Source organism: Apteryx rowi, unplaced genomic scaffold (genome assembly GCF_003343035.1).
Source record: "Apteryx rowi isolate R43461 unplaced genomic scaffold, aptRow1 scaffold_26, whole genome shotgun sequence".
NCBI lineage: Eukaryota > Metazoa > Chordata > Aves > Apterygiformes > Apterygidae > Apteryx > Apteryx rowi.
The window spans coordinates 4036368-4051514 of NW_020448974.1; the positions used below are offsets into that span (position 1 = coordinate 4036368).

General features: G+C 39.9%; 1 protein-coding gene across 1 annotated transcript in view; it reads right to left on the minus strand.

The window, feature by feature from the left end:
• ANKFN1 (ankyrin repeat and fibronectin type III domain containing 1) overlaps positions 1-15147 on the minus strand; it is a 66360-nt gene that overhangs the window by 34382 nt on the left and 16831 nt on the right. The window contains exon 5 of the mRNA XM_026067579.1: positions 1773-1870. Within this exon, the coding sequence (XP_025923364.1) occupies positions 1773-1870 (98 nt within the window). The remainder of the gene's footprint in view (positions 1-1772; positions 1871-15147) is intronic.

The following is a 15147-nucleotide window of genomic DNA, read 5'->3' on the forward strand; positions in this document are numbered from 1 at the left end:
CTGGGAGCCCAGGTCATYTTCTCCTCAATCCTGCCAGTGAGGGGGAAGGATGGGAGGAGGAGCAGACGGATTTTTCAAGTTAACAACTGGCTGCGCCGCTGGTGTTGGCAACAGGGTTTTGGTTTCTACGATCACGGGACCCTGTTTGAAGATCAACAACTGGTGGGGAGAGATGGGATCCACCTCACTAAGCAGAGCACGTGTGTCTTTGCTAACAGGTTGGCCAGCCTGGTAAGGAGGGCTTTAAACTAGGAAAGTTGGGGGAAGGGGAGAGTTATAGTGACAGGGTAGTCAGCAAAACACGGCTCAAGTCGGGATGCCTCCAGCGGGTGCAAGCAGCCGGGGAAGTGCGCACAGGACATGGCTATGGAGGATCCTCTTGCATCCTCCTGGGAAACCTGAATGTTTGATTACCTCTCTGAAATGCCTGTACACCAATGCACGCAGCATGGGGAATAAACAGGAAGAATTAGAGATCTGTGTGCGGTCGCAGGGCCATGATCTCATTGCAATTACAGACACATTGTGGGATAGCTCGCATGAGTGGAATGCTGTCATGGATGGCTACGTGCTTTTTAGGAAAGACAGGCCAGGAAGGCGAGGTGGTGAAGTTGCTCTTTATGTGAGAGAGCAACTGGAATGTATCAAGCTCTGCCTAGGGGTGGATGAAGAGCGAGTCGAGAGCTTGTGGGTAAGGATTAAAGGGCAAGTCCAGCGTAGGGCTACGAAGATGATTAGGGGACTGGAGCATCTCTCATACAAGGAAAGGCTAGAGAGCTGGGCTTGTTTAGCCTGGAGAAGAGAAGACTGAGAGGGGGATCTTATCAATGTATATAAATATCTTAAGGGAGGGTGTCAAGAGGATGGGGCCAGACTCTTTTCAGTAGTGCCCAGTGACAGGAAAACAAAGGAGGTTCCATCTGAATATGAGGAAAAACTTCTTTACGGTGAGGGTGACAGAGCACTGAAACTGGTTGCCCAGAGAGGTTGTGGAGTCTCCTTCTCTGGAGATATTCAAACCCCGCCTGGACGTGATCCTGTGCAACGTACTCTAGGTGATCCTGCTTGAGCAGGGGGGTTGGACTAGATGATCTCCAGAGGTCCCTTCCAACCTCAACCATTCTGTGATTCTGTGTGAAAGACTCCAGTTCAGTGGATGGTGGATTGTGGAAATAGTTGTGTATATTTTGAGCAAGATTCATTTTCATCAAGTATTTTGTGAACCAAAATGTGCTTGCAGAAATGGTCATGAACAACCAGCAGAAAAAAGGCTTTCAGACACACAGTTAGAATTATTCTGCTTAAGAATCATCATCAGCTTTCTCCATTGCTTACCCAGTTCTTATCAGTACAAAACATTTATACAAAAATAAAGAACAAAAATAAAAATGACTTCCATCAATGTATCTTGTTCTTGGAAGAAGCAGAAGAAAAAAAATTATCTTAGTTATTGGTCATCAGAGTCAGGACTAGATCTTTCAAGAGCCTTTGATCTGCACTAGGATTATCCTATGATCCAGAATACAGTACCTTTCATTCCAGCCTTTTCTGATCTCCTCATGACATGACAACTTATAAAACAGTTCATGCTGTCTGTYTATTCCTTTGCGACTTTCCGATTATGGATATCAGACCTATTATGCTTAATGACTGGAACTTGTTGTTAGAGGAATGGCACTCTGCAGTTATTACCAACAGGCGTGGATGCAAATATCTGCCTTTGTATCATTGGTGGGGGGAAACAAGATCTAAATGAAACATTTGACACTTACTGTTCTGAGACCCGCGATGGTACACCTCAAAGACTGAAGATTATCAATAATTATTTCGCCAACCAAAGGACAGAAGTCTTCTGAACAGCTCCATTCCACTAGGAAACAAATAAAAAGAGAAAATTAAATCAGGTATCTGTCCAAGCAAAAACATCAAAATACTTTAATCACTTTACAGATTTTCCCATTCCATGCGAAAATGTTTAAAGTCAAAATAACATTTAGCAAAACTTTGCACAGTAATTAAGTTATGATTGTGCGTGGGTGAGAGAGAGAGAAAAGCAAAATATTACTCAAAAGCTTTTAATAAGAGAATGCTTAAAAATGCACTGGCATACAAATTACATTCAGTCAACATTTGCCCTCATTTAAGCAGCTTCCTTTTGAAGAAAGTGAAGTGGCAGAAAATAGAAGATTTGGACCTGCTAATGCCATTAGGCATCTTATACATCCAAACCAACAAAGAGCGCTGTTCTGCAATTGGATCTGCATAGGAAGGCTTGGGCACTTGCAGAAAGCCCTTTGGGTTCCCTTGCRCTGTAAAACTCTCATCACATAGCCTTGGCTGTTCCATATAGAAATATCCGCTTTGGTCCAGATCTGGCACTCACTAAAGTCTCTTCGCTGGTTTCAGTGGGCTCTGGCTCTGTAGTCCATGTCCGGTTCTGCTGTGGTCACTGAAATTACAGAGCTCCACAAGGACCTATTAAGTTTATCCACTTTCAAATTGAATTAACTGGCACTGGGCTGACACATCCCTCCCAACCAGTCCTGAGGCCAGTCCTGCAGCCTGAAATACAAAGGGAACCTTTACCAAAGTGCTCCCATCAACTTGTAGAGCCTGCTCATGTTCCTGCTTAAGAGGTTATGAAATTAGCACCCTGCTGTAAGTACGCCTCCTCATTACTTAAAAAAAATCAATGTGAATGTAAAATAGTATCAAACAGACCATGACGAACTACAGGATCATTTAAAAAAAAAAGAATACATGCAAGCGGGAAACTGATGACTGCAGACAGGAAAACGGCTTCTTTTTCTTAAATTATATTTTAGCAATGACAGGTACCATGATTAGATTTAAGGTTAATCCCACAGTCATACCTCCGGGATTTAATAACTTGTTCACTTAAAAAATCTTCATATTCAAGCTTTCAGACAAACCTATCAAAAATATAGTGAAATTCATCTCTAAACTATTCTACTACAGACATGGGAAAATACTATCGATTTTCTGGGTTTACACCAAAATAACTGGTGAATTATTCAGCCCAAAGCTTTTCCTTTAAGATACATAAAATGGCTTATAGATGCTTTATTTATGTATGTATTGGCATTGGAGGCAATATTTTAGACTACATCAGAAGGCATTTTAATTCCAGCATGTGAAAGCTTCATCTTCTCACTCTAAAAGTTCATTGTCTCTTACTGGTATTTTCATATTAAAAGGTGTCACAGATTTTTTTTCTCAGCATATACAGCATTTATCTAAAACTGCTGAAGTATCAACAGCACAACTCACTTTTCCTTTCTCTGCCACTCCCTTTCTGTGATTTCACTTTGTGAATGCACAGTACGTTCTGCAACATTTTCATATTTTCTGCAAAGAAAAATGATACTGTTTTTGTCTATTGTCTTTGAACTTTTTCAGTATATATTTTTGTAATTTTCCATAGATTTTAAAATACCTAATTACAGCCACCTTTAATGGAAGCTATCTCTATACACTAATAAGAATATGTAGAAACTGCTACTGTACCATGTTGTAGAGCTTTTGTTGATGACTTAATTATAACAGTGCCTAAAAGTACTATTAAACTTGATGGCCTGTCAGAGTTTCCATTGTAAACCACGATTTTCAGGGTTTTATAACTCCAGTGTATTAAATCATTGAGGACATTGTACACATGCTGCTAACTTAGACATGTTCTCCATTTTCCAAAAGGATAAATCAGAAAAGCCTTTCTCGAATTGCTGAATATGTTACTAACAGACTTGCAGTCACTTCAGATGCCATTTGTCTTTTCAAAGATTCATGTAAAGCAAGACAGTGTCACAATCTCAGAACAGACTGTGCCAGCAAATCCCATTTCTTCAGTGACATCCACGGGCATGACTGACAGTGCGCTGCTCAGCCTGAGAGGCAGCAGTAGGCTTGTGCTCCAGGCAGCACAGAACAAGAGCCAAGGGAGAAAGAAAGAGGCAGCTTTAAGCTACCTTTGAGCTTCCCTAATTTTCAGCTATTCTATGGACTGGAGAGTACCCAGACATAAACTGGTAGTTCAAGAGGCATATTTAAGTTGTGGTAGTTTACACAAATAATCCTATGCTTTAAGCACCTACCAGAAAACACTGCAGCCCTGTGCTTGACACATCTCTCTCTCTTAGCTCTTCCACTTTTACACCAGCATTTAGAAAAGTGCTCTGAATATTCAGAGATCCTAATACACTGCCGGAAGAGAAATCAAATGCCTTAATGTACATGAGATTTTAATCCTGTATCTTTGCATATGTGTTTACAGCAGGAACAACACAATACTATTATTATGACTAGCCACAACRTAATCGTTGTTCTCAGAAATATTCAAAGACCACCGAGTTCAAAGAAAGAAGCTGAGTTACCAATGGGAGATCACACTAAGCAATACATAATGGCAAGAAAAGGCTGTCACTGCCTATAAAGCCGTCACAGTAACACTGCCTAAGGAGGTGGCGTTTGAAGTAATAAATCACAGTTTTACTCTGATGTCCTGTCCTAGGACAAACTATTGCCCTGACTCAYGTTGTTAGTAAGACCCCAGGTTCAGGGCACACGCCTTCATCCCCTTCCTGGGGGACACTGTAACCTCCCAGGCCCCGAGGGACGACTGCTCGCTAAGGAGAGCCACCGGCTCTGCCAGTCCGTTCACAACGGCGCTCAGCGCAGATGCGTAACCCTCCGATCGCCAGACCCAGCCTAGTCTTCGCTGGTTGCTAGACAGCAAATCAGTTGCATTTCTCCTTGCAGAGCCAAGTAATGCCAGGACTTTGCTCTTTTTTTGTTAGCTTACCTTGTGGTGGCTGAGTCCCATGAAATTGAAAATATATGAGCAATATGATATTAGCTTGTAGGCCTGGTTACAATACTCATTATGACTGAGAGCCCTCCTTTTAAAGCATATGTACCTTACAAGATGATGCATACAAAGCTTCTCAAAATTCAAATTTTAAATACATATTTTTAAAAACTTTACATTTGGAAAGAACCCTGCCCCTCAGTTTTAATAAAAATTTCCATAAATGAAAATAAACATTTCTGAGCAGCTGTGTTAGAATGGTGCCTTTCCCCCTTGTTTCAAAATACTTCTGAAAACATATCAACAGTATTTCACCTGCTTTCCTGAAATTTTTCAAATTTTTGGATGCACTGAAACATTGCTATTTTTTGATAGAATGTCATTCTCTGACTTCTATCTTCCTAAAGAAACTCATAACAAGTTGGATTTTTTCTTTTGCTTACTTTTGTTTTTAACTGACATTTTTTTCCATCATTTTACTGCTTCCATTGAGAAGTGGATGACATGGTATAGCTTTTTAAAAAAAAGCCACAAAAGTGCAAACTGACTTAAGTCATTTACCAATTATTAAATTTACATTCCCTGTTACACACTGCCAGGCTTTAGCTTTCTATCTTAATGGTTGTCTAAAAATAATACTCTATTATACTCATTTATCAGGTTTTAGTCCTTTTAGAAAGATGTGAATACCAGTGTCCCTATTTTACAGATGGGAAAATGAAGGCAAGGAGAAACAGTATCTTGTTCACTCAACAGGCCCCAAAAGAAGAAGAGACAAACTCCTGTGACCTGTGCTGTATCCCTATTTATTAGGCCAGTGTTGCTAAGAATTTCTGGGTATGTCAGATGTACATAGCTCATTCTGGTACCTGTAGAAAACTACACGTCCATGGTCTTACCCTTGCAATGAACCTAGACCTAAAAATGATGTCACTGTGCATGAGCAAGCCAGCATGAAGGCATCGATAAATCTTTGCCCACTTTTTAAGAAAGTGAACTCTGGGAGAGACTGCTCTGGTAGTAAAATAAAAATACCAACTGTCTGTGTAATTCTAAAGTTCTTGGGACTTTAAGAAAGAACAAAAGGCAGGCTAACCTCAGCATTTTAGAAGCTGAACATAAAAATGCTCAAGCATAAAAACTTGAAGATGTAGAAGGTCCTTTATAAGAGCCCAGGAACAAGAGCTGGTCTTGTAGACTGCACCAACTGTGCTGCAAAGGACCTGAAAGCTGTTGGGTGAATTAAGGATGGAGCATGTTCCAGTCCTGTTCTGAACACCCGAAAGGCCTGCTTTGTCTTGAACGCTGAATGTCTTCGCTGTTGCGGGTTTCCATCTGACACTTCACGTTATGTCAGAGCAAGGGTTTTTTTTTGTGTTTAATATATTGGTGACTATGTGTTTTAATGAAGGTGCCCTGTATTCCAGAGCTTGCAAATGCACGATGTGTTGCTGCGGTCGCCAAGATAAGTAGTAATTTTTAAATAAACAGCAGTATAAACAGTTACATAAAACTCATGTAAATTGCTGGCACATAATTTTAGACTGGCTTCAGTTATGTAACTTACTTCTGGCCAAGTTTTTTTTTATTCTCAATTCATGCACTTAAAAATAAAGGGACAAGCTTCTTTTCACCTGTTTCTTTTCCACTCGCTATCTTTCTGGTATACTGAGCACATCTTCAACAGCTCATCAGAGAGACAGACGGGCAGACAAGTGACAAAGTGAAGGTACAAAACATCTCCTAACCTTACTGCAGATCCCTTCAGGAAAGGGGCATCTTCCCCCTAAGTAAATAGCCCAAGCCACAGTAGAATTTGTCACTTCTCTCGGCATTTGTTTTTACTTGCATTTCAATTATTCCCTGAATCACTGTGTAGATTAATTAGATTGAGGGACATGACTTATATGTTGCCAAGTTGATGGGGACTACTGAACAGCGTAGTGAGCTGGGGTTCTGGGTTTGATTCTTGCATTTGCTATGGACTCGCTGTGTGACCTTGGGCAAACCATTGTGCCACTACAGCTTTTAACCCAGACTCTTCAGGAGCAAGGATTTTCTCTCTTTCCCTTCCTCCCTGTGTCCAGGGCCTAAGGCTCAAGGACGCTGTGATCTTAGCTAGTGTTTCCAAGGACCTTCAAACAAATAATAATTACATTGCTCTGTAGCTTCCTTTGAAATGTAAAACTGAAAGAGTGAAAGCCCTAAAACCAGAAACCCCTTTACAACATCTTTTTCTGTCTGCTGATCTTTAAAAAATAATTACAATAATTTACACTCGTAGTGTCTTAGCAGCTTGATTCAAGGACACTGAGCACTGTCATTTGTCTGAATAAAGGTAAGATGAAAGTTCCTAAATATAGACTCAGAAGTATAACTCTAGTGAAGAGAGGTCCCACAAAGCCGACCACCCGCATAATATAATATTAATTAATAATTAATATAATCGTAGAAACCGCTAAACTTCAGACTTGACAAGACTTCAGGGCAATCAGTACCAGACAGAACATGCTTACAGACCTTGCTTACATTGGAGAAGTTTCTCTCATTATCACAAACTGAACTACCAAACTACTCCTCCAGTAGTTCAACTCGTAGGAAAGGCAGTATGAGGTTTTTGGGTAGTTTCCCCTGTGTAAACATTTCAGACATACAGAAAATACATTTCAGATAAGGGTTTCAAAATGAATTGAACCTTAGATGCTCCCTACATCGTATTATAATCCTGTTTGTTACAACTGTGGTCTCTAAGGAGATAAGTGACTTGCCATGGCTCTCACAGCAAGCTACCTTCACATAACAGAGTTGAATGCAGTAGTCCTGGTTCATACCATCTTCTCCAGTTCCTGGGCAATAATATCTAAGTTAGGCAACAGCTCTTCCTCTCACTTTTCCTTATGTCCTGAAGCCGTGGTAACAATGAGCACACACCACAGACAGATGCTTTTATGCATACGATCAAATGTGCAAATTCTGATCATCAATAACACACAGGAAGGAACTTGGAAAATTCCTGATTTCAAACTACTATACCACTCCCTTTATTATTTCATTCTGACAGTTTTCAGGAACATAGAGAACAATTACTGCATAATTAGATGGGCAAACTCCCATCCACTGCTGTCTAGCAGTTCAAGACCTAGATGACAAGTCAGTCCTGGGTTCTACTTATACAATATCCATCATTTCCTGAAGTCAGCAAGACTGCGTGTAGAAGAAAGATAAACAGGAATTGGCATRGTATCTCAGGGGGCAAAGATAACAATAGCTGATTCTGCAGCACTCAAATAGCAGTCAGCTGTAAGAGGAAAATCCAGGTTTTCTTTCATCCCAATATCACCTATACTAAATCACTGCACGGCCTGTTTTAGATCACTGTATCAACAAAAGCTAAACAGGCTTCCCTAAGGACACTGTTGCCAAATCTTGGTCTATGAATTACTGTTTCTCTGAAAGAAACATTTTGTAACTCAGACTACTAAATCTTTTCTTAATTCAGCCTAGAAGGGACAGTTCAAGGCAGCTAGGAGAAATCAGTTTGTTGGTGCACACAGCATCATCATCTCAGATGGAGAACAGAGGTGACTGAATACTGCAAAAAAGCTCTGCGTTTATTCAATTTTTGCAGATTTGGGTTCTGGCTCTGTTAACATCTTTCATGTTTGGAAATTCTCCAAAGAATGATAGCAGAAAGACAAGTCATACCAACTGCATGCAGTACTTGCAGGGATCCCAGCATGGTGCCTCCACTGGGAAAAAAAAGGGTTTGGCACTGAGGAGTCTGTATGTGTTCCCGTTTTTCATATGAAGCTTGTAATCCATCCGTAAATGCAGGGTAACTCAGAATGTCCAGAGTCAGTGGCATTTTGCTTGATGAGAGTGTAGATAGGGACAATATGATACAAGCCACAACATTTACAGAAGGGACAGGTGAACTTTTCATTTGTTTGTTTGGAGACTGGAATTTACTACAGTGCCTAAGGGATTTAGGCATATTGCTGTGCAAACACAGAAGTTAAAACAATGTAGTCATGGCCTGGGACTACGACTTCTAGGTACTACACAAATTAAAAACTGAGTTCCTACCTGTCTTAAATAGCAGTCGTCTTTATTTTGGAGATCCAAAATCTATCATTTCAGTTGTTTCTGTAAACTTATTCAAGGCTTTTTGTACTGGAACAGCAGAAACATTAATAAGGCTGAAGATGAATGAAGAAAAGGGATGAACCACTGTGTCCACTTGAAGTAAATAAAGCATTACTGTGTTTTAGTATGAAAGAGTATGGCAAACTATGCCTAGAGAGCATAACTTCATTTGAAACGTCCAGGGGTATGGGTATAAAGTTACTACTAGTTTTTGAGAATTTTTTAAATACTCAAATACTTACTTTATTTGCAGTAAAGCTTCTTCCCAAACAGCTATGGGCTCCTTTACCTTTTATGTCTGCTAATAATAACAGATGAAGTTAAATCACCTTTTCTGTGATATTGTTTCTGGATGTTCCTTTGACTGAGGCCAGAAAAATCAAGGCATAAAATAGATTATTATAGGTGGCACTATGACAATGGGCTTGGTATCAAAGAAACATCTTTGCTTGATCATGGTTTCACCAGTTCATTTTATGGCAGATATATATTACCTACATGACATATCATTTCTTATTGCTTTGCAGTAAAATTCTCACCAACAGAAAATATGAAAAGGATTGACTGTTTTCTCTGAAGTATTTAATTAGTGTTGTCCAAGTGCTAACAATTCTTTATCTGTTCGTAGTGAGGTCAGTTACTGCAGTGGAAGAAGGAAATTTTTTCCTTTTTGTTAGTGCGAATGAAATTTCTTACTAACATTTATAAATAACTAAGAAAACATGCTGTAGGGGTGCATATTACCTTCCAATGTAGGCCAGTGGTTAAAAAGCTAATGTAGAACTCTACATTATAATACCATAAACCCAGTCTTGCTGCAAAAAGGAAATCAGGAGAAAATACATGTTAGAACTGTGAAAGGGGACTGCAGAATAAATGAAGCTCTCACAAAAAGGCTAGAGAAAGGTGTAACAGGCTCAGGCTCCAACTCTGCAGATTTCCACTCCCAGTGGGTAGTTTTTACTCATGTAATCTGTGTAACCAAAGCCAGTGGGGAAGCTTATGAAAGTAAGGACTACTCATTTGTGTGAAGCATGCATGGGTTAGGCTCAGCTTCTTCCCAAAACATAATACATTAAAATTCGATTAAAAATGAGCAGTTGGGAAAATGCAAACAAAAAAAAGTCATTTATCAAAATGTACAAGACATTCACAAAGTGGAACACTGCACAGCAGTGTCAACAAAGAGAGAAAATACACAAATCTGTATTCAATTAGCCTATTTAATGGGATTCCAGTGCTTTTCCTTTGGTTCTCTTGTAATCTTTTTTTAAAGAGGGCCTTATCTGAATAGATGCTAATTGATTACATTTAAGGCATTTATTTCTTTCTAAACTAATACCTACAGTAATTTAAAGTGCTTTCACCTCTCCCTAACACCGCAGCCAGTTGTCATGGGCAAAACAGTCTTGATTTGGGGAATTTTTACTTAATTTAATTTATTGACAGTTAACACAAACTTCTAATCACTGATTCAGGTATTGAGAAGAAAGAAAACAAACAATTAAACAAACACTTAAGTAAACACCTTTCCTCCCCCTTTCCCAGGCTCAGCTTATCCAAACACCTATCTTCCCTCTTTCATAGTCTCTACTTCCCGTTTTCACCATGGATTGTGCTCAGTCCTTCCCAATTCCTTTGGGGAGGCAATGGGCAGCACAGGAGGGTGGGGTGGTGCCTGCCACTCCTCCATGCTTCTTGCTGGCTTTCCTCTGCTCCTCACTGTCCCTGCTCAGGTGTGGGTTGCCCATGGCTGTGGTCCCTTGGGGGCCCCTGCCCTGCTATGGGTTGCCCATGGGCTGCAGTCTCTCAAAGGTGCACCCTTGGGCATGGAGCTCCTCCTTCCAAGAGCACTTCTCCAGCCCCATGTCTTCTCAAGCATCTCTCCATGTGTCTCCTTACGTGTCTTCTCACGTGTCTCCTCCCCTAGTGGCTCCTGCTCTTAAATCTGAGCTGGGGTGCTGTGGGCTCCTCTGATGAGCTGATGTTTCGGGGTGTGATGGAGTGTTTTCATTGGTTTCAGAGCTGGCTGGGCCTGCCTGTGACTAGCACCTGTTAGTTCCTGGCATCTTCCCACACAAGCACCACTGCAGCCTTGGGCTACCAAAATCTGCCATGCGTGCCCAACACAGCACTCAGGCRTGAGCTAATTGGGTGCTCATGCATGAACCAATTGGGTGCTCTCCCATGATTCAATAGGGCTCTCATGTGTGAACCAGATGGGYAGTCATGAGTAAATTAATTGGGTGCTCATGCACGCACTGATTGGGTGCTCATGCATAAATTCGTTGGGTACTCATGCATGAACTAATTGGGCACTCATGCATGAATGCAATAAACCCTGCAGTTTATGTCCAATATACCTGGTAAGATCTTGAAGCAAGATCTAAGGGCCTGATTTCAAATTTACATTCATTTATCAGTCCTGTGCATCAGATCTAATCACTAGAAGAATATCAGGTTCTGGGTGGACAAGTAAACTGACTATGTTTCAGAACTTCTACACATGTAAGTGGACAAGGAAAGACCATGATGGACCAGAAAAGACTTCAGAAATAAGGCGGTGAGCAGAGAAACATTACCCCATTCCCTCTGAAGAGATTCTGCTAACTTAATCTTATTAGCAGCTAACATTGTTAAGTTTGCAGTAAGGAAGTATTCCCAAACCCATGGATCAAAAGATCTGCTAAAGAAGGATTCTCTTTCAAGACAGAAACAGAAGGTCTTGGGTTCCAGTCCTGTCACTGACTATAAGAAATTCACCTCTTCTATGCCAGTTTCCCTGCCTATAAACTGGAAGCTTTAATGCTTAGCCACATGCAAAGTATTTTTAAAAATGCTTATTAATGCTGCTAAGTCAAAGCAAATGTAAAAGGTAAAGTGATGTCTAAAATTAAGCCACATCATGATATGAGCCTTTTTCTTAGATGCACCAAAGACAGACAAAACCAGACCCTAGACGTCTGGGTTTTCTCATAGCCATTCATCTTGAGCTGCTGTTCAAAATTCTTATAAAACACAAAGCAGGAGGAAAGAATGATTGAATTGAATAATGTGTGTCTGATCAACTACATTACTTAATTATACCCTCACTTAATATGTAATCCAAGCTCAAAGGTGTCTTTAAATACATAGCAGACTTAACAGAAAAATTAAGAACTTCTATTTTTTTTAAGCTCCAATGCATACTACAGACATTGAAAGGAGTTAGAAATAGAAAGGTTTGTTTTAACATTTAAACATTTCTGTACTTGCTATGCATAAAAATAGAAGTCAAATTGCACAGTCCTGTTAGCTACCAAAATGTAATGTGCAAATAAAGTGCCCAGGAGACCTAATAAAATGCCATAAATGAACTACTGTAAAAAATATCAGACCACACCTATTCAGCAGGACAAATTCAAATGTCTTACAAAGAAATGTATTCTCTTTGCTTTTTATGGAGTAAAGAACTGATCTGGGGAAAGAAAGAATGAGTTTCAAAATATACATAGAAACTTTGACTAATAAGTGAAAAAGGTTTCAAGATCAAGTTGAATGCAGAATGCTACTTAATTCCACTACAAACTGGAACAGGATCAGGCTGTGACATAGCACCTACTGTATAAGGATGTATAGATATTAATGTTAAAGCAGCACAGTTTCATACATAAGATTCACTTCCACAAGCATTCACTTCCATAACCAGGGTTCTTCCAGAAATCAAACAAAGCTCAGGCTTCCTATTTTCTACTCTGTGTGACACTGCAATGTGAAGAGCCACCAACAAAGTAGAAGAAAAGATGGAATGGAGATATCTCATATTTTACACACACACATATATATACTTGCAAATAAATAAAAAAATATGCACAAGTATGTCCTTTGTGTGAACTCTACCTGATGGACTAGCCAAATCTGTGTGGAGCCAAACCCACACAGTACTGGTCCTGCCTGTGCAATACTGGAAGGATCACTGCTACAGAAGAATCCAAACTCAATCAAATATGGCAAGTCTACTACAGATAAACAAGTCAAATACACAATTACAAATTTAAGCGTGTGTGTGTGCGCGCGCGCGTGCACACGCACACAGGGATAATCAGAGGCCCATACAGATTTGTGAGATTATTTGGTTGTGGAAGGATTATTCATGYGAGTAAAACATGCAGAATCACACAAAATTCCTAGACAGTTTTTATAAAATTCTTGAGGCTTTTCACACAGAAATTTTCAATGACAGATTTCCACTGACACAGTGAGATGTCAATTGATAATCTCAGACAATGATTTTTTTGAGCTACAAAACATATAACATATAGGCCCACCTCGGCACACTTCCTCATCCTGTGATCTTGGATGCTGACCTTTAGGTTTGGTGTTCTGAGCTGCCTTTTCATTAGTCTGTTCCTTTGGCTGAGGCTTCCAGTGATAACACCAAACCGCGCCAGCTCTCCTGGACAAATGTACTTGCCTATAACCAACACGTTCCATCCAGGCCACCAAACCATCCACCACACAGCAACATATTTTGGCTACTGCACATCTGACTAGGGCTGAACCAATGATTTAAAAACAATTTAAATTATTCTAATGCAAAAAATTTTGAAAAGAACTACAAATTGGCTAGGAGGAAGGGAGGCAGCAAGTGATTTTTTGTCAAGAATTGAGCAACACGTAACTCTCTTTCCTGATCTAAGCTCAGCTGGCTGAATTTTTTTTTTTTTTTTTAAGAGCTACATTGACATAGAAAATGAAAAAATCTTCACTCCATCCAACAGAAATCCTAGAAGGCAGTTGAGCAATCCTGACAAACATAAAATATTCTGCTACAATAATGAACAAGCAAAAAAGGTAACAAGGACTAAAGTGGCCTAGACAACTTAGCATTGCTATCTGGAAAATAGCACGGCATCTGAGTCCACAGCTACATTCAAACAGAAAGTAGATCAGCTCTGTTTACCACGTAAACGGAGGCTCAGATTTTTTTCTCTTTCTCTCTCTTCAAAGATAAATAGTTGCAGTCTCTTAAATAAATTAGCTCAACTTTGGTTACAGAAGCTGCCTCAATTTTTCTCCAAAAAGGAATATAGATGTTTGTTCAGAAAATTGTAAATAAAGTATAAACGCAGATTTTCCATTACATGGTGGTCCTTCTCAGTAGGTAATGTTCAGCACGGYGTCCATTTTTCTTCCTTATCCTATACTTGGGGATTAGAGCACTATTATGACTACTTCTGATGGGAAATAGATGAAAAATATTATGCAATAAGAGGAGGTTAAACTATACTTATTCATCGTAGAAGCAAAACAATAATCAGGTTTAAAAGGAGCAGAAAATGTGTAATTTTTTCTTTGAACTGAACTGATTTCTCTATGCGTGTGTTGTGTGCTATATGTGAACCCCATCAGAAAGGCTAACTGGTGAAAGACAGCAATTCTTAAAAGCCCTACAAGCACCTACTACCCAGCTCCAAAGGGACTGCTCCTAGAAGTTAAGTGGTGCCTAACTGGATTATGAAGCTGCTGTGATTTTTTGCATCAAGGCAGTTACAGTAGCGTAGCTCTGGGGTAAAAAACCATCATGCAGTAACAACACGACAGTGTGTACAAGATGTTGTATAATAAGGTTCACCTTAGTTTCAAACTGTGGCAAGTTATTTTGTATATGAGTGTAGACCATCTTGATTGTGGTTTTAAAGGTATAAAACCAAGGCAGGTCTTAAGTTTTATTTCCACGATGGGGTGTATAGTTTGACTTGAGGGCATGATTAGCCAAGGACAGGGGCCTTTCCTCTCAGCACTACAGTGATGCTTCACATCCTTCCTAAAACTGGCTGGGGTAGAGTGTCTCTGGCTTTAAATCTCTCTCTAGTGCAGAAAAGATTACTACTATTGTTATTGATTTATGTCATGCCTGTCTGCTTCCAACCTCAAAACACTTTACTAAGTTACAATATACATAGGAATAATTTCACTGCAGCCACCACCACACTGTAGCCTTCTCTGGAGGGAAACTGAAGGGAGCCATTAGGATGGTGCCTGCAACATTAAACAACAATCCAGGAGAGGAAGCAAAGAATACGCTGGCTCCTTAAAGCAGTGGCTCAACAGAATGCAATCACTGAACGCCATCCAGCTGGGACACCAAAGTCAATACCCATTCACTGTGTGTGGTTAAAATTAAATCTCCTAAT